General features: G+C 38.6%; 1 protein-coding gene and 1 long non-coding RNA gene across 3 annotated transcripts; both read right to left on the bottom strand.

Annotated features, from left to right (window-relative positions):
- Positions 1 to 10,196: 10,196 nt before the first annotated feature.
- On the bottom strand, positions 10,197 to 14,826 carry LOC114523630. The gene is made up of 16 exons (XM_028544614.1): positions 14,594 to 14,826; positions 14,232 to 14,371; positions 13,979 to 14,091; positions 13,679 to 13,829; positions 13,403 to 13,591; positions 13,190 to 13,307; positions 12,909 to 13,079; positions 12,664 to 12,816; positions 12,419 to 12,532; positions 12,165 to 12,345; positions 11,970 to 12,059; positions 11,161 to 11,271; positions 10,986 to 11,045; positions 10,769 to 10,881; positions 10,359 to 10,418; positions 10,197 to 10,268 (listed from the first exon to the last, which is right to left on the bottom strand). The coding sequence occupies exons 1-16, from the start codon at positions 14,633 to 14,635 to the stop codon at positions 10,197 to 10,199; spliced, it is 1,878 nt and encodes a 625-aa protein (XP_028400415.1). The 5' UTR covers positions 14,636 to 14,826.
- Positions 14,827 to 24,124: 9,298 nt separating this feature from the next.
- On the bottom strand, positions 24,125 to 27,168 carry LOC114523762. 2 transcript variants are annotated; one of them, XR_003687055.1, is made up of 3 exons: positions 27,140 to 27,168; positions 24,804 to 24,897; positions 24,125 to 24,269 (listed from the first exon to the last, which is right to left on the bottom strand). It is a non-coding gene; the product is annotated as an uncharacterized LOC114523762 (long non-coding RNA). The 2 variants fall into 2 exon arrangements; XR_003687056.1 differs by lacking the exon at positions 27,140 to 27,168 and adding an exon at positions 25,265 to 25,276.
- Positions 27,169 to 27,574: the final 406 nt, after the last annotated feature.

Genomic DNA, 27,574 nt, shown 5'->3' with positions numbered 1-27,574 from the left:
CCATATAAGAAAATGCGTTTGTGAATGAGTTTTATATGTTTATCAATACTTTCATTTTGTTTTTAACCGCGTGCAAATAATGCCAAATATATGAGTGCAAATGTATTTCTTGCTTGTTTGCCGATAAAAAACAATCTCGTGATGATAATTGACGTTATTTCGGGCCCTTGAGATTCTTAAGGAATAGTCAATCGATAATCGATATCTATACAAAAGTTGTGTCTTAATACCTGTTTCACTTCAAGACTTCTGACTTTTCTCCTCGCTTTCCTCGGGCTTGTAGAAGTTTAAATATCCGACAGATTCAAAGATCTTTTTCCTTCGCAAATTCAAAACACCGTATTCGTGGCGGAGGCGTACAAAAGACTCGTATTCGTATAGTCGTATTGCCTATATATTCTTTGCACATTTTTCACAGATAAATAAAAAAAACAGGGGGGAGCATTCTCTTGTAGCGGGCTCAGATTTGAGCCTGGTCAGTGGTAATTACCCTGGGCAAAGGGGACCATATGGCGTCAGCAAAACTTCTGCGCAGTGCGCAGAAGGCAAAATCCGCCATGTTTTTTTGTGCAAAAAGATGGCGGCGAAGTTACCGAAAAATGACGAACCGGTCCTCCAGGAATTATTATATAGCTCAGTGTCTCTTCACCGCAATTTCCACCGCTTTTCACCGCAATTTCCACCTCTCTTCACCGCAATTTCCACCGCTCTTCACCGCAATTTCCACTGCTCTTCACCGCAATTTCCACCGCTCTTCACCGCAATTTCCTTTCGCTTCTACGCATGTGCGAGCTTTGTTTATATTTTTCGTTTTGGTGTGAATCCATTTCATTTGCACAACATGAAGTATTCAAAAAACTAAATTAAAATGGCGGACGCATCGAGAGTGAAGAGTGGAGCTTCATAAAACCATTCAACAATTGTCTTTTACAAGACAACCACATAAATATTTTGAAAAACAACTACTGGAAGATATCTCCTGTAAGTTTGTCGATTTTATCTAAGTTTGAGATACTGTGTATAATTATTTTTACAGTGATTGTTGGATAATTATTAAATTTGGATAAAAGATTATACTCAGATAATGATTTTGTTTATAAAATACCTTCGTACTCTGTTCTAATATTGCAGGATTCAGATTTATGAGCAAGATAATCATGCTTCCATGGTCAAAGTAGCTCTTCTGATGTGTTTCATCATCAACATCAATGCCATGTGGGTCAACATCACTGAATGAAACTGCTTCAATACGAAAGCTTACAAGTGAAGATATAGATAGGAGAGGATTTGATGGCGAGTATGGTTATCGAATGATTGAACTTTCAAACCTAGCAAGTGCATTTCAGTCCTTGCATGATTGAGAATTAGGCGGAGAGTTGAAAGTACCGATGATGAGTCTCGTAGATATGGAAATAGCACAGTCATTGTTGAGTCAGATATTGCAGAGATTGCTGTGAGTTATGATAGCACATGGTCTAAGCGCGAGGGTTCACTGCAAACTTTGGAATTGATTTTGTTATTTCGGTTGACACAGGTGAGGTTCTTGACTATAGTTTTGAATCCAAATTATCGAAGTTTGACATGTATGCATTATTGATAATTGGTGATAAAGTTGCCAACCTTAGTATAAATTAATAAATGCTAATCACTGAGTAGCATGTACTCGCACAGAACACGAATGTTGGGCTACCTATCGTATTACAAGATGTTTCACCATTCGTTCTCTCACTTCTCTGAGCAAGAAAAAAAAAATCCTGAAAATTCAACCTTTTTCACCACAAAGAAAAACCACGCCTCGTGTTTTAATAAGTCACTGTTGCTATCTTTTTCTTGATTTACTCAACTATATGGATCGCTTCTGACACTTCACCCTCGCAAAATTTCGTACATGCTTTAATATTTGTGCATGGTGAGACTGAAGTGAAGACTTCTAAAAGTCGGACAATTAATTGATAATTGTCATGTAATTTCCTGGTATAACATCCCAACCTATACATTGTAGTTAAAATATAATAACAATATCAACCTCAAATTCAACTAATATTTTGTATGCAATCAAGCAAAATTTGGACATGCTGGTTGTTAATTTTACTGCAATTATTACACAAGACATGATTACACTCCTTTATCATTACCCAATCCTGTCAGAATTGCTATCACATGTGAATGCAATATAATTTTTGTACACAATCATTATTCAATTACTGTTTTCAGCATAAATTATGCCTTAAGAGGCCTTCTCCAGACAATATTTATTGCAAGCTATATGATATTTGCTCCAATATTTGGCTATATTTGTGAAAGATACAATTGCAAGCTCACTATGATCTATTGCCTCGTTATCTGTTAACAACATTTCTTAGCACACTATACCGAAGGAAAATGGTAGGTTAATGAATAGTTTGGTATGTTCTTGGTTCAAAAGTATCTTCCGCATTTAGTGGTGGCAATAATTTTATAATAGAGAAAACACAGGGTATGTAAACATGTGAAATAAACATCTTATTACTTGATGTGTTTCAGGTAACTCCAATCTTGGGTGTGCTTCTTATCATCTTGGGCTTTTAATTATATCTGTTGTTTGAACCTGTCTAGGGGCAAATTGAAAAGAGTCAGGGTGATATTGTTGCAGACAAGGATGTTATCATTCGTCGTTCATGGTTGAATGATGTGAAACATATGTTACGCTGGTAGGTGATTTTTAACAACAGATGTTGCTTACTGCAGGATGAACTGTTTAGAACTGACAGAATTATCCAGTGTAAATATAGTTAGTTTGTGTAGGTTTCCTGCTGTAGTAACGCTCAATCAATAAGAGATGATCCAGTATGCTATTCCTTGTTATGCCATTGATCCTAGCTTCAAAATATATTGTTCTTTCTTCATTAAATTAAACATGTATATCTGAAATTAAACATATATTTAATATTTCCGTAAAGACATTTCTATCATATAAGTGTTAGCAATTGTTTTGTTTCTTTGTAGATACAGACAGAGCCACAGCATCGGCAGTCCTTATATTGTGGGTTTGGTATGTAATATACAATTTCTTTTACCTAAAGCTATGAATCACCGACACGCCCACTGAATCTAATTATGACGTCACTTCCGGTCCACGGGGCTTATTTCGCTACTTCCTTACGCTTTGACTTTTGACTCCCGGTTTTTCGATGGGCGTGGTCAGACACGATCACTTAATCAATTTATGACGTCACTTCCGGTGGGCGGGGCTTATTTCGCTACTTCCTTACGCTTTGAGTTTTGACCTCCGGTTTTCCAATGCGCGTGGTCAGACACGCCCACTTATTCTAATTATGACGTCACATCCGGTCCGCGGGCTTATTTCGCTACTTCCTTACGCTTTGACTTTTGACTTCCGGTTTTTAAATAGGCGTGGTCAGACACGCCTGCTTAATCTAATTATGACGTCACTTCCGGTCCGCGGGCTTATTTCGCTACTTCCTTACGCTTTGACTTTTGACTTCCGGTTTTTCGATGGGCGTGGTCAGACACGATCACTTAATCTAATTATGACGTCACTTCAGGTGGGCGGGGCTTATTTCGCTACTTCCTTACGCTTTGAGTTTTGACCTCCGGTTTTCCGATGGGCGTGGTCAGACACGCCCACTTAATCTAATTATGACGTCACATCCGTCCGCGGGCTTATTTCGCTACTTCCTTACGCTTTGACTTTTGACTTCCGGTTTTTATGGCGTGGTCAGACACGCCCGCTTAATCTAATTATGACGTCACTTCCGGTCCGCGGGGCTTATTTCGCTACTTCCTTACGCTTTGACTTTTGACTTCCGGTTTTTCGATAGCGTGGTCAGAACGCCCACTGAATCTAATTATGACGTCACTTCCGGTCAGCGGGGCTTATTTCGCTACTTCCTTACGCTTTGACTTTTGACTTTCGGTTTTTATAGCGTGGTCAGACACGCCACTTAATCTAATTATGACGTCACTTCCGGTCAGCGGGGCTTATTTCGCTACTTCCTTACGCTTTGACTTTTGACTTTCGGTTTTCGATAGGCGTGGTCAGACACGCTCACTTAATCTACTTATGACGTCACTTTCGGTCTGCGGGACTTATATCGCTACTTCCTTACGCTTTGACTTTTGACTCCGGTTTTCGATGGGCGGGTCAGACACGCCATTAATCTAATTATGACGTCACTACCGGTGGCGGGCTTATTTCGCTACTTCCTTACGCTTTGACTTTTGACTTCCGGTTTTTATGGGCGTGGTCAGACACGCCCACTTAATCTAATTATGACGTCACTTCCGGTCAGCGGGCTTATTTCGCTACTTCCTTACGCTTTGACTTTTGACTTCCGGTTTTTAAATGGCGGGTCAACACGCCCACTTAATCTAATTATGACGTCACTTTGGTCCGCAGGGCTTATTTCGCTACTTCCTTACGCTTTGACTTTTGACTTCCGGTTTTTCGATGGGCGTGGTCAGACACGCCCACTTAATCTAATTATGACGTCACTTTCGGTCCGCGGGGCTTATTTCTCTACTTCCTTACGCTTTGTTTTTTGACTTCCGGTTTTTAAATGTGCATGGTCACACACACCTATTTAATCTAATTATGACGTCACTTTCGGTCTGCAGGGCTTATTTCGCTACTTCCTTACGCTTGACTTTTGACTTCCGGTTTTTCGATGGCGTGGTCAGACACGCCCACTTAATCTAATTATGACGTCACTTCCTGTGAGCGGGGCTTATTTTGCTACTTCCTTACGCTTTGACTTTCAACTTCCGATTTTTTGTGGGCGTGGTCAGACACGCTCACCTAATCGAATTATGATGTCACATCCGGTGGGCGGGGCTTATTTTGTTACTTCTTTACGCTTTGACTTTCAACTTTCGATTTTTTGTAGGCGTGGTCGGACACGCATACTTAATATAATCATGAAGTCACTTCCGGTAGGCGGGACTTATTTCGCTACTTCCTTACGCTTTGACTTTCAACATCTGATTTTTATATGGGCGTGGTCGGCAGTAAGGTCGCAGTCCTCAGAACGTGCATTCTAATTGGTTGACCTGTAGCCAATAAAAATCGTTCCCATGTAAACGTCATAGGCGCTCTCTGTATGAATTTATTATTATTACACTCGCTCGCTGGGCTGGCTACATCAAATCATCGGTTATTTCCTAAAATAGTGTTTTTCGCTTCTACGTTCGCTCGCTGGCTTCATCGGTTCTTTCTTATAAAAAGTTCTTTGAGGGACAACTTCGGGTTATATATTATTTATGGCGTCTTCCGGCCTATCTGATGTCGCAGCGGAAGAAGGGGGAGCAGATACGACAAAAGCCAAGGTGAAATATTAATTTTTCTGCTTGTATTAATATTCTGCTAGTAGTAAGTTTTATAATATTTCGAATTGTCTTTATTTTTTAATGTTATGAACTCAACTACATTAGAATTGACAGATATAGTTGGATGAACACAAAAATAACTTTATAAATACGACAATTCAGACGCTTTTCACGTGCCATTTATTTTGCGTTGATTTGCATCGGGCAGGAGTATTTTGTCAATGCCTATCTAATATATCAGGCCACACTCTGCCTGTTGGGACAAGGCATTGGTAGGTGCCTAAATGTGTATTTTTTTACAATTAGCTAACCTCAGGATGGTCCAAGTGTGGCAAGGGTTCCTGTCCAAATTGTGGTTTGCAATATAGTTGCCGTTACAAGCCACCAAGTTGTTCAGGATGCAATTTTGAGCTTGGAGGATCATATGTCCCTAAAAAAAAGCCTCGTCCATTGGTGCCTAAGTGTACCTTGGTGGTGCAGCCATCAGACGGGTTATCAATCTACTCGGTTAATACCAGTACCCATGATGATCGATGTATTGTGGTTCGTGAAGAGGCTTCATCTATGTGTCAGCATCACCTGTGTAAACAGAATAGAGCCATTCATATTAACAGCCAAAAAGTGGCAAGCTTTAGTTGTCAGCATTTGGAATCCACCAGAGATTGTACAACTCCTCTTCAGACATTCAATGGGATATCAGATGAGGTCATTTCCAGTTATCTCTGTGATGATGAAACAAAAAAAAACCCTGGCAGAAGTGGCAAATGCATCAAAGGCACAGTCATTTCCAGTTGTTGTGCATGTTTCTCCAACTATGTATTGCGTCTTTGGAATGGCAACCACAAACAACACTGTTGGATATTGCCATGTCAAGGTAACTGAAAAGGAAATTAAATGCTGTTCCAAAGACTGCAAAGGTATGTTGAAGAGCAAGCAGCAAAAGTCCCGAAAAGTTTGCACCCACATCCATCTTTTATTGGCTCTTGGCAATTTTTTACACACAACGAATGTGTGTCAGCAGACCTTCCCCCACCAATAGTGCCAGACAGTTCCTTGACAACAATTGACAGAAGGGGAGCAAGTCTCGCAAGGCAACCATGGGACTTAAAATGAAGTTAAAGTTGCCATATGTCATTCCAAAACCCATTATTCAGGCAGCAGGTAAAATGGATTTTTCCGGGTGGCCAGAGCAGTTTGAACCAGACCAAACTTTGTGTGATTTGTGTAAAAGTCCTCTTGGTCAGTCCAAGCCACACCCAAATGAACGTGGGCGATCAATCATAATGACCAATGGATGTCCATTCAAAACAGTCAAAATGCTAGTCAAAGATTGCTCATGTTGCTTTGCTATGCACCAAGTGTTTCCCTACACATTAGGTAAGTATATACAGTTCAATATTTTTTTGTAGTAAGTAATTCTATGTTGACAGGTGAGTTTCTATTTCACAGTGTACATGTTGGCTCAGGGACAAAGGTTAATTTGATTCAATTTTATTGCCTTTTAGGTCTGTTTAATATTAGTGACAAGGTTCTGGTGGCACTTGAAATTCTATTAGACTTCCGAGAATTGTTCAAAAGAGGAGTGCCAATTTCTGTAGCCATAAAAAGTAAATTAGCTGTGATGGTCCAGAAAGTTGAGGTAATTTCAAGATGATTGTGTATGTACTATGCAATAGTATGCTGTACAACTGCCTAGAATCTGTCAGTGTCAGATTAGTCTTAGTATTTACAATAGGACTAGTCTAATAAATTGGCAAATCGTCTGGTATGGGAATTTGTTAAGGCCCTGTTAAACGATGCAATTTTTCTTGAAACTTGCAACTCCACTCTTGACTGATGTAACATTGGCAAAGTGTGACTTCACGAATTAAAATCTCTCAAGAGTAGCATTGCATTGCAAGTTGCAAAAAAAATTGCACTGTGTAACAGGACCTTTAGTCTTGCTCTAAATATTAACAAAGTATCCTGTTGTATTTATTAAGGAATCGCCAACAGAAAATGAGTTGGAAAGTATTGCTACACATTTGTACAATGGGTTTTATTGCTTTGAGGCAATAACTGAACGCAATATGGATTCAGGTGTTTGTGGAATTTGTGGTACTGTTGGTGAAGTGTATTTTGGGGATAGGAATGAAAAAAATTGCTGCAGCATTAGCGAGGTAAAGCATTCATGGACCAGAATAGCCACATGAGAATTTTAGCAACATTTTGGTCTTTAGTAGTGTTCAATTATTAGAATGTCCTTGCTGGTCTTTAGCCTGTTCTCAGATCCCTCTGATTTGCCAGGGCTTCTTACACAAAATATTCGCATTTTCATTGTAGATTGATTACTCACCACTACAAGATATAGATTGTGAGGAAGATGATCCTATTTCCTTTGAGATTTTCTTGGAGAAATTAAAATACAATTTGGTGGAAAAGACAACCTACACACGATCGGAAAAGGCCACTATCTACTTTTCCACCATTCCACCAGTCATAGCCCCATCATTGAGAGGTACAAAATTGTTCAACACTGAAGGGGAAAAAAAATGCTTTTCTCAAGCAATATGGCAAACCTAATAAAGGTTTGTAGCATTACTCATAGTACAATTTAGCCATTCAATTAAAATAATAAATGCAATATAATACAGCTTGTTTGTGACCATGAATGGTTATTTGGACCAGAATTGATTTTTTAAGTGAATTTAATTATGCATCTGTTGCACAGGTGATCCAGCTCTTTTGCATCATTGGATATCCACTCAAGTAGTTGACATGAACACAATTGAGCAATGCAGTGTCGAGAAGCTAAAAGAACTTTGTCATTTGTGTAATATAGCAATTTCAGGCAAATCAAAGGTATTTACTGTAATTTACGATTGTGACTTGGTATTAATTTACACGAAATAACTTGCATTTTATTTCTTCGCGTCAGGCAAGAATGCTCATTGATTTGCGGTCATTGTATGAAACCTTGCTGGTTGGTTCATGTCCTTGCCATGGCTTCACAAAAGTGCCAGGGCATACTGGTGGTTTCTACCACATTGTTTGTCGCCATGGCGTAAGTATAGAAATATTTCACCTGCAATGCAACTCTACTTTTGAGACATGTAAATTACAAAAGTACAACTTATTTCGTATTGTTCTCTCAGCATATCGAACATCTTCACTGACACTAATTAACATCTCTCAAGAGCAGAATTGCATTGCAAGTTGCGAGAAAAGTTGCACCCTGTAACAGGGCATTTATCATCTTGTTTTCTTAGACAACCGTAGCCCTAGTCTTAGACGTATACAGTGTTATACCATTTAGAGCATTTATAAAATTTACATTTATAGAATTTTTACTCTGGGTGTTCTAAAAAATAATCCTTTTGGGTGTCCTTTCCTTTCAGGTAACCGCAGCTTCAAAGTTTCTGACTTTACAGGAGTCAGTAAGACATGCTGCCGATCTCTATTTATCATTTAAGCATATTCCTCTTGTTTTTCTTTGCGACACGGCTTGTGGGTTTGTCAGGCACTTAGAGTGCCGGGTCAGTAAAGAAATGACCGAACAGCTATGGAAAGATAACAGAAGGTGTTTTGAGGTACCATCGTTGGATAAACCACCATCAAAGGTATCGTTTACGAAAAATCTACATATTACTGGTGTATTGTGCACATTCATTGCCCTGCAACATTTTTGTTCAGTCAAGGCTAACTTAAGATATGACTGGAAAACAGTTTAGAATATTCTGAAAACCCATAAAATGGAACAAATAAATTATTAATTTTGTCGTCATGACACTTCTAGGAAATGAGTGTCCCTATGCTGACAACAGCAGAATACAGAAAAAGTGACAATGATATGATACAGGTGGAGGATGGTAGCATGATTCATCCATTGACAGGCACATCCAGGAGATATGTTTTAGGTGACAGATTTCACACAGCAAGCAATCCTCACAAGTCACCCCTTTGTGAATATCACAACATAAATCTTTTGTCTCAGTCGAACACGATAAAAACAAGCTATCAAGAGTCCGAAAACAACCGAAAGAATGTGCGACGGTTACGAAGCTCGACAATGCAAAATTTTTCCACACACTATTTTTATAACTTTTTGATGGATTTCTATCAAAATGAGGAAATAGTAAAAAAGCAACACGACGTAGCTTCGAGACAGCTAAAACCTGGGCAGATGTTATGCAGGAATTCATATATGCAATTTGTGATAAAAGATGGTGAAAAATAAGCATTAGGGTTATTACTCATCGCGCGCTTGTTGATTACGTTGGGTAGGTGGAGCTCATCAGTCTTGGAAGACAGTCCACCTAGGAGAAGGAAAACTCTGATTTAAAACCCCCGGACTCGTGCAATAAATGGGTCAGGCTGTCCATGTCGGATTCATTGATGCTGCTAATAATTATTGCAATACTTAATGTTTCCTAGGCATGCTGACGAGCCCTGAGATAGGGCAAAACAGCCATTATACACGAATTGTTATACATAGTATTATTTATTGGATCTAGTTTTCATAACTTTTCATATCTTTAGCAAGCAACTGGACGGTTTATTCGTTCTTTAATGTTTTCAATTAAATTATTTTTAGATTTCTGTTTGCAGAAGTCGCACAGCCTATAATGAAAAAAACAACTTGTTTGAACGTCAATCATATTTATAGGACGTTGAAGTATTAACATTACTGTAAATGTATTGACTTACCACTTTCCTTTAGGTACTCTTTCAATTCCTAGGCACTCCTGATGGTAGTAGCCTTTACCTGGACACTATAGTTATGGTTGAAAAATAAGCAGTTATTGACCGACATTAAGTTTTAAGGAAACTATTAGTGGGATACGAGATGTAGTATCGTTTATTTTACAGATAGTGGAATGAACATAGAAACCTCAACCAGACAACATAAGATTGCTTTTATAAATTTCTCGTACATAAGGTTCTGGGACAAGAAACTCTCGGAACTGAGAAAATATATGCGAGCTTAACTGTTTTACTGCATTTGAGCACAATGCAAAATCGAATCTAGTCTATATGTACTATTTTATACATACGTTCTTTTTGTTTGTGGTTTCACATATCAGCATCATGTCCTCCGATTCTTTATCTCTTTCCTGGAACGATTATGGTATATACATCATTGTATATACATTGTATATACATCGTGCAACTTGCTCTTAATTCAGAACTGCGTGACACAAAGTTCAGAAGTTCTAGCCGGTAAGAGAACTTAGGGGGAAAACTAATGTAAATAAACTGATCAATGATGATAATGTATTTTCCTTTAATGCTGGTATCATGCATGAATAAAAAGGACTTAGACAGGAATTGCACTGGTCCAATATGAATTCGGGGACACGCAAGTTTCCCGTCCGAAAGTTACCGTCTCGTCCAAACAGTGGGAAAATTATGCAGATATTGAAAAATTGTATAAGTACGTCATAGAACTAGATGTATGATTTACCTCTTTGCATGAACACCATTTGTATACTTTAATTTTGCCGGAATTCGGAGGACATGATAATCCACTCGTCCCAGCAGTTGTCCCAACACTTTTATTATCAGATCGTGTAGAGCCTATATGTGATTTAAAAAAAGAAAATATGCTCATCAAAATGTTGATGCAAAAAGTGCATGGATTTGGACAGACACACTTGTTAATCAGAACTTCTTTTACTTACTCCGAGGAAGAACGCCAATAGCACCTTCTGCAAATAATCGCTTTCTGGTGTGCGATTCACCTGTAATTAGTTAAAAGGCATAGACATATTTATGTTATATATATATATATTATATATACAGTAATTTATATAATCGTACTTGCAAACCACACAAGACACATCGTATATCGTTTACCTCTTGCAGGCATTTCATTTGCTTGCTCGCAGACGTTTTGATCGCCAGTTGCTATTGGGGTTGAATCGGGAATTTTGTCTTGGGAAGTTCTCACGTCTGTTGTATTGTGATCTAAGATAATTGGAAAGAGCAAAATAACGTAAATGAATTGTATGCCGGGCAGCAACAGGTATTGCATTGAGTCAGGTGCACGCAACTGTAGTAACGAGCATAAATATTCGCATGCAAGCTGAATAAGTCAAATAAAACGAACCTATTTCGGGTCTCTTTATTATTTTTTGCGCGACTTCAATGGCCTGTAAATTAATCACAGAAAAACTTGTAACGCTTAAAACTTTATAACATCGTTAAAAAAACATTAAAAAAACTACAAAAGCATCAAAACTCGTTAGTAATTCGTTTTGATAATTTGATATGACATACCCAAGCAAATGTTTTCCTTTTTCTTGGAGTCAGGTTGTTATATCTAGCCTTTGTGTTCGGTGTAAGTTTCTATTTGAATAGCCAAGGATACACCGTGAAACACAGATTAGACAAGTCGTTAAACTGCTCATACAATCTCCTAACTGAGTAAGCCTGCATACCTCTGTAAAACTGAAGTCGAGCTCCTCTTCACTTTCGGTAGGTGTAGTTGTATTTTCGCGATATTGCATGACTTGACTATTTTTAAATGCTATACAAATGTGTTATTAAAGGTTTCAAAAAATTTAATATGCTGATGAAATACTCAAATAGTAATCCTCATCTGATTCTGTTATTTCTGTATACCTTCTAACTTTATCCTCAACTCGTTTTCGAGAGTGTCCAACTTTCGCAACCTTCGTCCGATATTGTTGTTGCTGGATTGTTCATTTCTTCCATATCACTCTCATTGGGGGCATCATCCCGAATTCCACTGGCTAATGAGTAATATTGTTAGAAAACGATTACATTCAAGATACAAAACAAGCCTAAACTTCGAACCAGAAAGAATTGCATAGAAACTTTATTTAAAACTTTCTTACCATACGCTATCATATGTTGCGTGAATGGCATCAGTTTCCCCAGAGGAATTCGGTACGCTCTTTTCTGGCAAACGTGTTTCCTTTTAATCATTTGCTCCAAGGTGCATTCCCTGTCTTTGCCGAAGTATATCCCTATTGTCCCCGGCTCCCGTACAAGCGTACTTTGCAATTCTTTGAATTCCTATTAAAACAAACATTTTGTGAAATGCAGTCACAAGACCGCGTTAGACTCCAAAACTGTACGTGTTACTCACTGTATGTGAAATATCGACAAAACTGTCGACAGCAGTTGACAGTAGCGCAATGCCTGGAACCTTCATCCCTTCGATGTTGTTGACAGTAACTTTAGGGTGCAGCCATGTAAGAATCTTAAAAGAGATCAGCAAAATCTGTGAATGTTATATCCAAGGAAATCGAACACTGTGTATATGGCGCCATTTAATACTTTATTTCGTTCGGAATTTTTTTTATGTAAATAGAAAAATGAAAGAAAACAAACCCGGTCTTTTTCCTCGGCTATCTTTTCAATGATGTAAGCTTCTAGCCTTTGCATTGTTGAACGTATACTGACTGTCTGCACCTTTAATAACTCGCCGCATGCAAACAATACGTAATCTTTGGTGTTCGCTTGGTTACCACACGAGAGACGTAACTAGAATGAGAAACATAAGTCATTTAAAAATGAACTCTATTATTGAAAACTAGTCCGATCTATTTTTTGCGAGTTATTTGAGTTTCACATACCAGAGCATTTGCGACAAGTACCGCGGCAATACCAGACAACCACCTTGCCTGCACCTTCAGGTCGTTTTCATCGAAGATCGCTTGGACGACCTCTTCGACAATTTCACGCGCATGTTCAAAAACCTCAGCCCATAACTCCAGGTATTTAATTGCCCAGACAAGCAAAATACCCTATATAACAATGACATATTGGTCATGGATTTTGAAGGTATAGTAGCCTAAAATAACTTATGATTAAGTTGAAGTACACGACGTTTACATTTCCATAGACTAAAATATACCTTGTTTTCTTGCATGAACTCTCGCATAACCTTTAGTTGCTTGTCGTTAAACTTGGCTTGTTCATTCCGTTCCTTGTTCCAGCTCACGTAATTAAACCTAATAACTCTCCCTACTAATCTACAATGAAACAGATTTCGAAGGTTAATGTTAATAACGTAATTTCAGTTTAAGAATTAAAAGACAATTCATTAATAATTGCATAAGTGTACTACCGGGAAACTTCGGGAGAATTCGTCGATATTAACGTGGCGGCCTTGATGGATGTCATCCCCACCTTATTTGATCCAGACATCAGTCGCCCTTGTGCTTGCAGCAGAAACTCGTTAAAGTTAACATTGGGTTTAGGGTCATCAATCATTATGACCCCAGTCGTTCTCGATGCTATCTCTTGCATTTTCTTTCTAATTAAAATAATTGAAGTCTGCTTTTCAAACATTTGCGAAAAAATTTTTTTATACAACAACGTATAATTTTAACGTGAAACTCACGTAGATGTTCCACATGTCTGGGAGTCTCCACCACTTAGTAACATTACGTGCAATCGATTGGGAATTCCAACACCCCGAGCAAGGAGATTTAGACTCTCCGATTTCCCTATGCTCCTTTCTTCGGAGAATATCATGCCAATAGAACTCTCTCCTAAATGACGAAGACGTTAAAAACAAAGGTAACTATGAGAAAAGAAATTGAAACATGGTAATACTGTCTATGGTAGTACTGTACAGTGAAGTTATTACGTCTTTCACTTTCCGCGATTGAGCTACCTGTTCATTCAAACAGTAACTTACTCCAAACATCTTCAGGATTGAGAGCATTCCTCAGCAACCGAGCCACAGTGAATGCTGTTGCCAGCAAAAATGAGTCCATATTAGGGCCCAAGCATTGCGAAAGTAGTATGAACCTTACAAAAAAATGAATATATAATTAAAAAATTATTTGGTATAATCGTTTATGTAGTCCAAGTGACACTTGAAATAGTTGGCCAAAAAGTCTAATAGTGCGCTGTAGATGTTTCGTAGCCCAAAAACACCGCATTTTTACCTTGCAACAGAACGATTCAACTTTGCGTAATCGTTCAGTAAGCTTTCGTTAATTTGCAATTGGTGGTTTTTTAAAGACTTGTCCAATATTAGATACTTATGATCAATTGGATCTAACACTTTACCATTCTCAATATGCACCTGTAATAATTGAAATTGAATAATTAAATAAACTAATAAAGAGAACGTTCCCAGTGGCTAAACAAAATGCTTTCAGTTGGAGAAGGGATATAAACTAAACGCAAACTTTAGAAATCAACAGATCTCAATATTCTAGTTTTGGTTGTTTCGTTTTAGAATAGTTATGTTTTTCTTTCAAATGCACAACTAGGTAAATATCTATACAAGCGTAATACAACATACATCATTGGAAATAATCCAGTAGTTATTCCCTTGGTATCCCATGAAACGCGTTTCATGGAAAACCCTTTTGTTCTCCTGTTGGGAGAAGTCTTCTTTCAGGTAGCAGGCGTACGAATGGACGACAGCTGACGTCACGTGCGGCCCCAATAAGAACGTTCCTTCTCCATAAGCAGCTCTTAATGAGTCAATGAAACGTTGCTTGGAGTCGAAACAATTGACGTTCAATACGATAAGTCTGAAAAAATAACCAGATGGCACATGCAATTGTATCGTTCGCGTAGTCTTTGAAAGCTATCTACTTCTAAACTATTCATAAGAACATGTTTATACTTAAAAATCCGGCACATTATAATTAATCCTCGGAAATAAGAAGAAATTGGCAGAAATTGGTCAAAACGTGAGCACTGACGCTTGCTACGACTGCTACGCTTGATAGGCTTGCTACGACTGTTACGCTTGATAGGCTTGCTACGACTGCTACGCTTTCTACGCTTGCTACGCTTGCTACGCTTGCTACGCTTGCTACGCTTGCTACGCTTGCTACGCTTGCTACGCTTGCTACGCTTGCTACGCTTGCTACGCTTGCTACGCTTGCTACGCTTGCTACGCTTGCTACGCTTGCTACGCTTGCTACGCTTGCTACGCTTGCTACGCTTGCTACGCTTGCTACGCTTGCTACGCTTGCTACGCTTGCTACGCTTGCTACGCTTGCTACGCTTGCTACGCTTGCTACGCTTGCTACGCTTGCTACGCTTGCTACGCTTGCTACGCTTGCTACGCTTGCTACGCTTGCTACGCTTGCTACGCTTGCTACGCTTGCTACGCTTGCTACGCTTGCTACGCTTGCTACGCTTGCTACGCTTGCTACGCTTGCTACGCTTGCTACGCTTGCTACGCTTGCTACGCTTGCTACGCTTGCTACGCTTGCTACGCTTGCTACGCTTGCTACGCTTGCTACGCTTGCTACGCTTGCTACGCTTGCTACGCTTGCTACGCTTGCTACGCTTGCTACGCTTGCTACGCTTGCTACGCTTGCTACGCTTGCTACGCTTGCTACGCTTGCTACGCTTGCTACGCTTGCTACGCTTGCTACGCTTGCTACGCTTGCTACGCTTGCTACGCTTGCTACGCTTGCTACGCTTGCTACGCTTGCTACGCGTGCTACGCTTGCTACGCTTGCTACGCTTGCTACGCTTGCTACGCTTGCTACGCTTGCTACGCGTGCTACGCTTGCTACGCTTGCTAGGACTGCTACGACTGCTACGCTTGCTACGACTGCTACGCTTGATAGGCTTGCTACGACTGTTACGCTTGATAGGCTTGCTACGACTGCTACGCTTTCTACGCTTGCTACGACTGCTACGCTTGATAGGCTTGCTACGCTTGCTACGCTTGCTACGCTTGCTACGCTTGCTACGCTTGCTACGCTTGCTACGCTTGCTACGCTTGCTACGCTTGCTACGCTTGCTACGCTTGCTACGCTTGCTACGCTTGCTACGCTTGCTACGCTTGCTACGCTTGCTACGCTTGCTACGCTTGCTACGCTTGCTACGCTTGCTACGCTTGCTACGCTTGCTACGCTTGCTACGCTTGCTACGCTTGCTACGCTTGCTACGACTGCTACGCTTGCTACGACTGCTACGCTTGCTACGACTGCTACGACTGCTACGCTTGCTACGACTGTTACGCTTGATAGGCTTGCCACGCTTGCCACGCTTGCCACGCTTGCCACGCTTGCCACGCTTGCCACGCTTGCCACGCTTGCCACGCTTGCCACGCTTGCCACGCTTGCCACGCTTGCCACGCTTGCCACGCTTGCCACGCTTGCCACGCTTGCCACGCTTGCCACGCTTGCCACGCTTGCCACGCTTGCCACGCTTGCCACGCTTGCCACGCTTGCCACGCTTGCCACTTGCCACGCTTGCCACGCTTGCCACGCTTGCCACGCTTGCCACGCTTGCCACGCTTGCCACGCTTGCCACGCTTGCCACGCTTGCCACGCTTGCCACGCTTGCCACGCTTGCCACGCTTGCCACGCTTGCCACGCTTGCCACGCTTGCCACGCTTGCCACGCTTGCCACGCTTGCCACGCTTGCCACGCTTGCCACGCTTGCCACGCTTGCCACGCTTGCCACGCTTGCCACGCTTGCCACGCTTGCCACGCTTGCCACGCTTGCCACGCTTGCCACGCTTGCCACGCTTGCCACGCTTGCCACGCTTGCCACGCTTGCCACGCTTGCCACGCTTGCCACGCTTGCCACGCTTGCCACGCTTGCCACGCTTGCCACGCTTGCCACGCTTGCCACGCTTGCCACGCTTGCCACGCTTGCCACGCTTGCCACGCTTGCCACGCTTGCCACGCTTGCCACGCTTGCCACGCTTGCCACGCTTGCCACGCTTGCCACGCTTGCCACGCTTGCCACGCTTGCCACGCTTGCCACGCTTGCCACGCTTGCCACGCTTGCCACGCTTGCCACGCTTGCCACGCTTGCCACGCTTGCCACGCTGCCACGCTTGCCACGCTTGCCACGCTTGCCACGCTTGCCACGCTTGCCACGCTTGCCACGCTTGCCACGCTTGCCACGCTTGCCACGCTTGCCACGCTTGCCACGCTTGCCACGCTTGCCACGCTTGCCACGCTTGCCACGCTTGCCACGCTTGCCACGCTTGCCACGCTTGCCACGCTTGCCACGCTTGCCACGCTTGCCACGCTTGCCACGCTTGCCACGCTTGCCACGCTTGCCACGCTTGCCACGCTTGCCACGCTTGCCACGCTTGCCACGCTTGCCACGCTTGCCACGCTTGCCACGCTTGCCACGCTTGCCACGCTTGCCACGCTTGCCACGCTTGCCACGCTTGCCACGCTTGCCACGCTTGCCACGCTTGCCACGCTTGCCACGCTTGCCACGACTGCCACGACTGCCACGACTGCCACGACTGCCACGACTGCCACGCTTGCCACGACTGCCACGCTTGCCACGCTTGCCACGCTTGCCACGACTGCTACTCTTGCCACGACTGCTACGCTTGCCACGAGTGATACGCTTGCTACGCTTGCTACGCTTGCTACGCTTGCTACGCTTGCTACGCTTGCTACGCTTGCTACGCTTGCTACGCTTGCTACGCTTGCTACGCTTGCTACGCTTGCTACGCTTGCTACGCTTGCTACGCTTGCTACGCTTGCTACGCTTGCCACGCTTGCCACGCTTGCTACGGCTGCTATGCTTGCTACGCTTGCTACGACTGCTACGCTTGCTACGACTGCTACGCTTGCTACGACTGCTACGCTTGCTACGCTTGCTACGCTTGCTCAGGGGCGTAACTTGACCCTAAAAGTTGGGGGGGGTGTGAAGCAAATTTGCCCTACCAAAGGGCGTGACCTGCAACAAATACGAGGAAAAGGGCGTGGCAACCAAATGCAATTATAGCTCTTTTTGATAGGCTGTGAGACAGTTATATATTTATTACGCAAACCCAGCTGCATAAAACTGAAAGCGAGATTTTGATATATATTTCGGAAATTATTGAGATCTACGAGGCGCCACCATGGTTGGCACCGAGAGAAAGATTTTCGAAAATTCGGTCCTGTAGATCGTCGGAAACGGCCTTCTCAGACTGGCAACTTTCTCTCGAATTGTAAGTCGCACCCATGCCTAATTTTCAAGACTTCCCGCACCCGAACTGATTTTCAAGAAGTATTCATATGGTTTTTTTTATCAATTTGGGCAAAAATTGTCCAGCCTGAACCCAGCGGTCTGCCCTGCAAATTCCCAACAAATTGCCCTACCAAAACACTGTTTTCAACAATTGGGGGGGTGTCACTCCCCCTACACCCCCCCAACAGTTACGCCCCTGCGCTTGCTACGACTGCTACGCTTGCTACCACTGCTACGCTTGCTACGACTGCTACGCCTGCTACTCTCGCTGCGACTGCTACGCTTGCTACGACTGCTACGCTTGCTACGCTTGCTACGACTGCTACGCTTGCTAGACTTGCTACGCTTGCTACGACTGCTACGCTTGCTAGGCTTGCTACGCTTGCTACGACTGCTATGCTTGCTAGGCTTGCTACGCCCGCTAGGACTGCTACGTTTGCTACGCTTGCAAGGCTTGCTACGACGGCTGCGCTTGCTACACTCGCTATGTTAGTGCTGTATAAACATTTACGCCTATCTTATAGTATTCAAAACCCGGCAATAAACAAGTGTGACAAAACAGTCTGACAAAATATTTGCAGCGAAGATTCATTTTGAACGACCTCTTGTATAATTCAATTTTTCATTATTAGCATCTATTAATTATTAACAAGTGTTAGACCAATCACAAAAGACTTTCTGAGCACTGTGAGCTGACTCGTGGTCGGACACGCCCACCTAATCTAATCATGACGTCACATCCGGTTGGCGGGGCTTATTTCGCTACCTTCTTACGCTTTGACTTTCAACTTCTGATTTTTTGTGGGCGTGGTCGGAAACGCCCACTGAATGTAACTATGACGTCACTTCTGGTAGGTGGGGCTTATTTCGCTACTTCCTTATGCTTTTACTTTCAACTTCCGATTTTTTGTGGGCTTGGTTAGACACACCCACTGAATCTAAATATGACGTCACTTCCCGTAGTGTCAGGGCTTATTTCGCTACTTCCTTACGCTATGACTTTCAACTTCCGATTTTTTGCGGGCGTGATCAGACACGCCCACTGAATCTAATTATGACATCACTTCTAGTAGGCGGGGCTTATTTTGCTACTTTTTTACGCTTTTCAGAGAATCACTTTTATCCCGAGATTCATTCTTGGAAGGATTCACTTTTTTCTCAAGATTCATTTTGGATTCAGTTTTTTCTCCACATTCAGATTCGGAAGAACTTTTTTCTCGAGATTCATTTTCGGAAGGATTCAATTTTTTCTTGAGATTCATTTTCAGTTTCACTTTTTTCTCCAGATTCATTTTCAGATTCGAATTTTTTCTCGAGATTCATTTTTGGATTCACTTTTTTCTTGAGATTCATTCTCGGAAGGATTCACTTTTTTCTCAAGATTCATTTTTGGATTCACTTTTTCTCGAGATTCATTCTCGGAAGGATTCACTTTTTTCTCGAGATTCATTTTTGGATTCACTTTTTCCCGAGATTCATTTTTGGATTCACTTTTTCTCGAGATTCATTCTTGGAAGGATTCACTTTTTTCTCGAGATTCATTTTTGGATTCACTTTTTCCCGAGATTCATTCTCGGAAGGATTCACTTTTTTCTCGAGATTCATTTTTGGAATCACTTTTTCCCGAGATTCATTTTTGGATCCACTTTTTCTCGAGATTCATTTTTGGATTCACTTTTTTCTCGAGATTCATTTTTGGATTCACTTTTTCTCGAGATTCATTCTCGGAAGGATTCACTTTTTTCTCGAGATTCATTTTTGGATTCACTTTTTCCCGAGATTCATTCTCGGAAGGATTCACTTTTTTCTCGAGATTCATTTTTGGAATCACTTTTTCCCGAGATTCATTTTTGGATCCACTTTTTCTCGAGATTCATTTTTGGATTCACTTTTTTCTCGAGATTCATTTTTGGATTCACTTTTTCTCGAGATTCATTTTTGGATCCACTTTTTCTCGAGATTCATTCTCGGAAGGATTCACTTTTTTCTCGAGATTCATTTTTGGATTCACTTTTTCCCGAGATTCATTTTTGGATTCACTTTTTCCCGAGATTCATTTTTGGATTCACTTTTTCTCGAGATTCATTTTTGGATTCACTTTTTTCTTGAGATTCATTCTCGGAAGGATTCACTTTTTTCTCGAGATTCATTTTTGGATTCACTTTTTCTCAAGATTCATTCTCGGAAGGATTCACTTTTTTCTGGAGATTCATTTTTGGGTTCACTTTTTCCCGAGATTCATTTTTGGATTCACTTTTTCTCGAGATTCATTCTCGGAAGGATTCACTTTTTTCTCGAGATTCATTTTTGGATTCACTTTTTCCCGAGATTCATTCTCGGAAGGATTCACTTTTTTCTCGAGATTCCTTTTTGGATTCACTTTTTCCCGAGATTCATTTTTGGATTCACTTTTTTTCTCCACATTCGGATTCGGAATCACTTTTTTCCGGAGATTCATTCTCGGAAGGATTCAATTTTTTCTCGAGATTCATTTTCGGTTTCACTTTTTTCTCCAGATTCATTTTAAGATTCGAATTTTTTCTTCAGATTCATCTTCGATTCAGTTTTTTTCTCCAAGAATGAATCTCGGGAAAATTTTTTTTTCCGAATCTGAATGTGGAGAAAAAAAGTGAATCAAAAAATGAATCTCGAGAAAAAAGTGAATCCCTCCAAGAATGAATCTCGTGAAAAAAATGATACCGAATCTGAATGTGGAGAAAAAAGTGAATACAAAAATGAATCTCGAGAAAAAAGCGAATCCCTCCAAAAATGAATCTTGGGAAAAAGTAATTCATAATCTGAATTGGAGAAGAAAACCTCATTTGAAAATGAATCTCAAGAAAAAATTCGAATCTTAAAATGAATCCGGAGAAAAAAGTGAAACCGAAAATGAATCTCAAGAAAAATTTAATCAAAGTTTGAATCTGGAGAAAAAAAGTAGATTAAGTGGGGTGTCTGACCACGCCCACAAAAAATCGGAAGTTGAAAGTCAAAGCGTAAGGAAGTAGAGAAATAAGCGCCGCCCCCAGAAATGACGTCATAATTAGTTCAGTTCTGATTTTTGTATAGTTCACTAACAGTTCAGTTGTGATTTTAAATTTAATTTTTTTCATTTTTTTGAAATTCTCTAAGTTTTTTTTTTACGAAGATGTATTTTGTCTTGGGCTAGCTGTGTCAATCTTGGGCTACCTGTGTCTGGCTTGACACAGGTAGCCCAAGACATAATACTTTTTGGTAAAAAAAATCTCGGAGATAAACTAGAGATATAAAAGAAAAAAATAGAAAATAAACAAGAGACCACAAGACAAAAATCAAGTTTCTTCTTAAACTTTTCAAAAAACATTTAGAAAATACTTAGAGAAAAACATTAAGAAGAAACTACAGAAAAAAACTAAGCAGAAAAATAGAAAAAAACTAGAGAAATAGAAGAAAAAACCAGAGAAAAGAAAACTAAATAGAAAAACTAGAGAAAAAAACTAGAGAATAAAAGACAAGAGAAAATAGAAAAAAAACTAGAAAAATAGAAGAAAAAACTAGAGAAAAAAAACTAGAGAAATAGAAGAAAAAAACAGAGAAAAGACTAACTAGAAAAACAAACAAGAGAAAAACATTAAGAAAAAACTAGAGAAAACACTAAGTAGAAAAATAGAAAAAAAAATCGAGAAATAGAAGAAAAAACCAGAGAAAAGAAAACTAACTAGAAAAACTAGAGAAAAAAACAAGAAAAAAACTTTAGGAAAAAACTAGAGAAAAAAACTAAGTAGAAAAATAGAAAAAAACTAGAGAAATAGAAGAAAAAACCAGAGAAAAGAAAACTAACAAGAAAAACTACAGAAAAAAACTAGAGAATAAAAGACAAGAGAAAATACAAAAAAAACTAGATAAATAAAAGAAAAATAGAGAAATAGAAGAAAAAACTAGAGGAAAAAAAACTAGAGCAATCGAAGAAAATACTAATAGGTTTGACTTAGAAAAATACTAATAGGTTTAACTTAGAAAAATACTAAAAAATACTAAGAGGTTTAATTTAGAATTGTCAAGTCACACAGAAGAACTTGCAAAATAAAAACACTAACACCATCAGACGAAAAAGGTTTATTTCTTAAACTTACAAAGAAAAAAGATTTATAAATCCAACAAGAAAAACTACAGAAATCCAACAAGAAAAACTAACAAGAAAAACTACAGAAAAAAACTAGAGAATAAAAGACAAGAGAAAATAAAAAAAAAACTAGATAAATAAAAGAAAAATAGAGAAATAGAAGAAAAAACTAGAGGAAAAAAAACTAGAGCAATCGAAGAAAATACTAATAGGTTGACTTAGAAAAATACTAATAGGTTTAACTTAGAAAAATACTAAAAAATACTAAGAGGTTTAATTTAGAATTGTCAAGTCACACAGAAGAACTTGCAAAATAAAAACACTAACACCATCAGACGAAAAAGGTTTATTTCTTAAACTTTACAAAGAAAAAAGATTTATAAATCCAACAAGAAAAACTACAGAAATCCAACAAGAAAAACTAACAAGAAAAACTACAGAAAAAAACTAGAGAATAAAAGACAAGAGAAAATACAAAAAAAACTAGATAAATAAAAGAAAAAATAGAGAAATAGAAGAAAAAACTAGAGGAAAAAAACTAGAGCAATCGAAGAAAATACTAATAGGTTTGACTTAGAAAAATACTAATAGGTTTAACTTAGAAAAATACTAAAAATACTAAGAGGTTTCATTTAGAATTGTCAAGTCACACAGAAGAACTTGCAAAATAAAAACACTAACACCATCAGACGAAAAAGGTTTATTTCTTAAACTTTACAAAGAAAAAAGATTTATAAATCCAACAAGAAAAACTACAGAAATCCAACAAGAAAAACTAACAAGAAAAACTACAGAAAAAAACTAGAGAATAAAAGACAAGAGAAAATACAAAAAAAACTAGATAAATAAGAAAAAAATAGAGAAATAGAAGAAAAAACTAGAGGAAAAAAAACTAGAGCAATCGAAGAAAATACTAATAGGTTTGACTTAGAAAAATACTAATAGGTTTAACTTAGAAAAATACTAAAAAATACTAAGAGGCTAATTTAGAATTGTCAAGTCACACAGAAGAACTTGCAAAATAAAAACACTAACACCATCAGACGAAAAAGGTTTATTTCTTAAACTTTACAAAGAAAAAAGATTTATAAATCCAACAAGAAAAACTACAGAAATCCAACAAGAAAAACTAACAAGAAAAACTACAGAAAAAAACTAGAGAATAAAAGACAAGAGAAAATACAAAAAAAACTAGATAAATAAAAGAAAAAATAGAGAAATAGAAGAAAAAACTAGAGGAAAAAAAACTAGAGCAATCGAAGAAAATACTAATAGGTTTGACTTAGAAAAATACTAATAGGTTTAACTTAGAAAAATACTAAAAAATACTAAGAGGCTTAATTTAGAATTGTCAAGTCACATAGAAGAACTTGCAAAATAAAAACACTAACACCATCAGACGAAAAAGGTTTATTTCTTAAACTTACAAAGAAAAAAGATTTATAAATCCAAGTTTTGAAAATTGTCACATAATTCATCACATTTCACACTAAAAAATATTAATCAATGAAATTGGGTGCCTTTCAACTTTCTTCAACACCAAAGAAAAAAAGAATTTCATCAAAAAAATAATAAGAGAAAATATATTTAGAAAAAATACTAATACTAAGAAGAAATTAAAGAGAAAAGAAGTATGAGAAAAAGCCAAAAGCAACTTGCTAAAATATTTTCAATTGTGAAAGCACAGGGAAAAACATGCAAAATCAAAACACCAACACCACCAGACAAAAAAGGTTTACTTCTTAAACTTTACAAAGAAAAATTTATCTTTATAAATCCAAGTTTTGAAAATTGTCACATAATTGATAACATTTCACACATGTTATCACACACTAAAATATTCAATGAATCTAGGATAGGGCTAAAATAATTCAGGTTCTTCTGGGGTGCCTTTCAACTTTCTTCAACTTCATTCATTCTAAAGAGAAAAAGCATTTCATCAATCCTTTTAGGCAAAAAGTTGTATTTTCAAAGCTGACATCATTATCAAAAGATATTACTCATTATCTTACTTTAGCCATCTTTCATGGATAGACAATACATTCGTGAATGCATTTTGTTTTATGCCAATTATATTTTAGCTATTTTCAATAAAAAGAATGTGTCACATGCATATATTCAACCCAGAAATATGTCACTATTTAATTTGAACACAGAAAAACTGGGTACCACCCTTCTGAGTACTACAGAAAATAAATCACATGGAAATCAGAAAAATTTCTCCCAAGTTTAAAATAGTAATTGCTGGTCTTTTTCATGGATATTTATTGTAAAACCACCACAGGAATTATAGTAATCAGCCAGACTTGTTCAGCTGTTATAGCATTAAGTTTTCATCATGGTTTCACACATGGTGACCATAGAAGCAAATTTCAATTTGATTGTTGTCATCTCAACAATGTAGGGCTTTTTAAAAATCAAATGCTGGCCATCCATGACAAAATCAAATTACCTCAGTGCAGATATCTTGTTCACTTTCCAATCAATGTACATCTGACAGTAAAGTTCATATCCACGACTCATGTTGCACTCTTGACCAGGAAAATCTTGAATATTACAAGAACACATGATTATATAAAATTGCATTTTCAACTATCTTAATTATTGTCTAGTTTTTGGTCAGGCATTCTATGGTTACTTCATCGCTCTATATAAATATGCTATATCTATTCAAAGCCCACCACAGGAATTTATCATTGGTGACCACATAGGGAGCATAGAAGCAAAGTTCACTTAGCAATCTTAACAAAATTGTGACTGCCTGACGATTTTCATGAAGATCCTAGTTGCAGCAAATTCCCCCTTATACTAAATAACAAAATATATATCTGGGCGGTTGATACATATTACAAGGCCACTACAAGAATTTCAGCTGCAAGGCTAGTATAAATTTTGAAGGAACAATCAAATTACCTCTGCAAAAATCTTGTTCACTTCCAATTTTCCTCTGACAGTAAAGTCCATATCCACAGCAGCTAATGTGGCTGGTTGCACTCTTGATCAAGGAAAATCTTGAATATATAAAGAAGTTATTATTAAGACAAAATTCCATTTTCAACTATCTTAATTATTGTCTAGTTTTTCGTCAGGTATTCTATGGTTACTTCATCCCTCTTTATATAACTATGGTTGCTATATTTATACAAAGACCAGCACAGGAATTTATTACTGGAGACACATAGTGAGTATAGAAACAAAGTTCACTGTATAATCTTAACAAAATTGTGACTGCCTGATGATTTTCATGAAGATCCTAGTTGCAGCAAATTCCCCCTTATACTAAATAACAAAAAATATATATCTGGGCGGTTGATATATATTACAAGGTCACTACAAGAATTTCAGCTGCAAGGCTAATATAAATTTTGAAGGAACAATCAAATTACCTCTGCAAAAATCTTGTTCACTTCCAATTTTCCTCTGACAGTAAAGTCCATATCCACAGCAGCTAATGTGGCTGGTTGCACTCTTGATCAAGGAAAATCTTGAATATATAAAGAAGTTATTATTAAGACAAAATTCCATTTTCAACTATCTTAATTATTGTCTAGTTTTCGTCAGGTATTCTATGGTTACTTCATCCCTCTATATATAACTATGGTTGCTATATTTATTCAAAGACCAGCACAGGAATTTATTACTGGTGACACATAGTGAGTATAGAAGCAAAGTTCACTTTCATAATCTTAACAAAATTGTGACTGCCTGACGATTTTCATGAAGATCCTAGTTGCAGCAAATTCCCCTTAAATAAATAACAAAATATATATCCGGGCAGTTGATATGTATTACAAAGTCACTACAAGAATTTCAGCTGCAAGGCTAATATAAATTTTGAAGGAACAATCAAATTATCTCTGCAAAAATCTTGTTCACTTCCAATTTTCCTCTGACAGTAACGTCCATATCCACAGCAGCTAATGTGGCTGGTTGCACTCTTAATCAAGGAAAATCTTGAATATATAAAGAAGTTATTATTAAGACAAAATTCCATTTTCAACTATCTTAATTATTGTCTAGTTTTTGTCAGGTATTCTATGGTTACTTCATCGCTCTATATATAATATGCTATATTATTCAAAGACCCACACAGGAATTTATTACTGGTGACACATAGGAGTATAGAAGCAAAGTTCACTTAGCAATCTTAACAAAATTGTGACTGCCTGACGATTTCATGAAGATCCTAGTTGCAGCAAATTCCCCCTTATACTAAATAACAAAATATATATCCGGGCAGTTGATATGTATTACAAAGTCACTACAAGAATTTCAGCTGCAAGGCTAATATAAATTTTGAAGGAACAATCAAATTACCTCTGCAAAAATCTTGTTCACTTCCAATTTTCCTCTGACAGTAAAGTCCATATCCACAGCAGCTAATGTGGCTGGTTGCACTCTTGATCAAGGAAAATCTTGAATATATAAAGAAGTTATTATTAAGACAAAATTCCATTTTCAACTATCTTAATTATTGTCTAGTTTTTCGTCAGGTATTCTATGGTTACTTCATCCCTCTATATATAACTATGGTTGCTATATTTATTCAAAGACCAGCACAGGAATTTATTACTGGTGACACATAGTGAGTATAGAAGCAAAGTTCACTTTATAATCTTAACAAAATTGTGACTGCCTGACGATTTTCATGAAGATCCTAGTTGCAGCAAATTCCCCCTTATACTAAATAACAAAATATATATCTGGGCAGTTGATATGTATTACAAAGTCACTACAAGAATTTCAGCTGCAAGGCTAATATAAATTTTGAAGGAACAATCAAATTACCTCTGCAAAAATCTTGTTCACTTCCAATTTTCGTCTGACAGTAAAGTCCATATCCACAGCAGCTAATGTGGCTGGTTGCACTCTTGATCAAGGAAATTCTTGAATATATAAAGAAGTTATTATTAAGACAAAATTCCATTTTCAACTATCTTAATTATTGTCTAGTTTTTCGTCAGGTATTCTATGGTTACTTCATCCCTCTATATATAACTATGGTTGCTATATTTATTCAAAGACCAGCACAGGAATTTATTACTGGTGACACATAGTGAGTATAGAAGCAAAGTTCACTTTATAATCTTAACAAAATTGTGACTGCCTGACGATTTTCATGAAGATCCTAGTTGCAGCAAATTCCCCCTTATACTAAATAACAAAATATATATCTGGGCAGTTGATATGTATTACAAAGTCACTACAAGAATTTCAGCTGCA

Source organism: Dendronephthya gigantea, unplaced genomic scaffold (genome assembly GCF_004324835.1).
Source record: "Dendronephthya gigantea isolate DGI-Jeju-01 unplaced genomic scaffold, DenGig_1.0 000028F, whole genome shotgun sequence".
Taxonomy (NCBI): Eukaryota; Metazoa; Cnidaria; class Anthozoa; order Malacalcyonacea; family Nephtheidae; genus Dendronephthya; species Dendronephthya gigantea.
The sequence above is the reverse complement of the archived record's forward strand: the minus strand, read 5'-3'. Positions and strand labels throughout refer to the sequence as shown.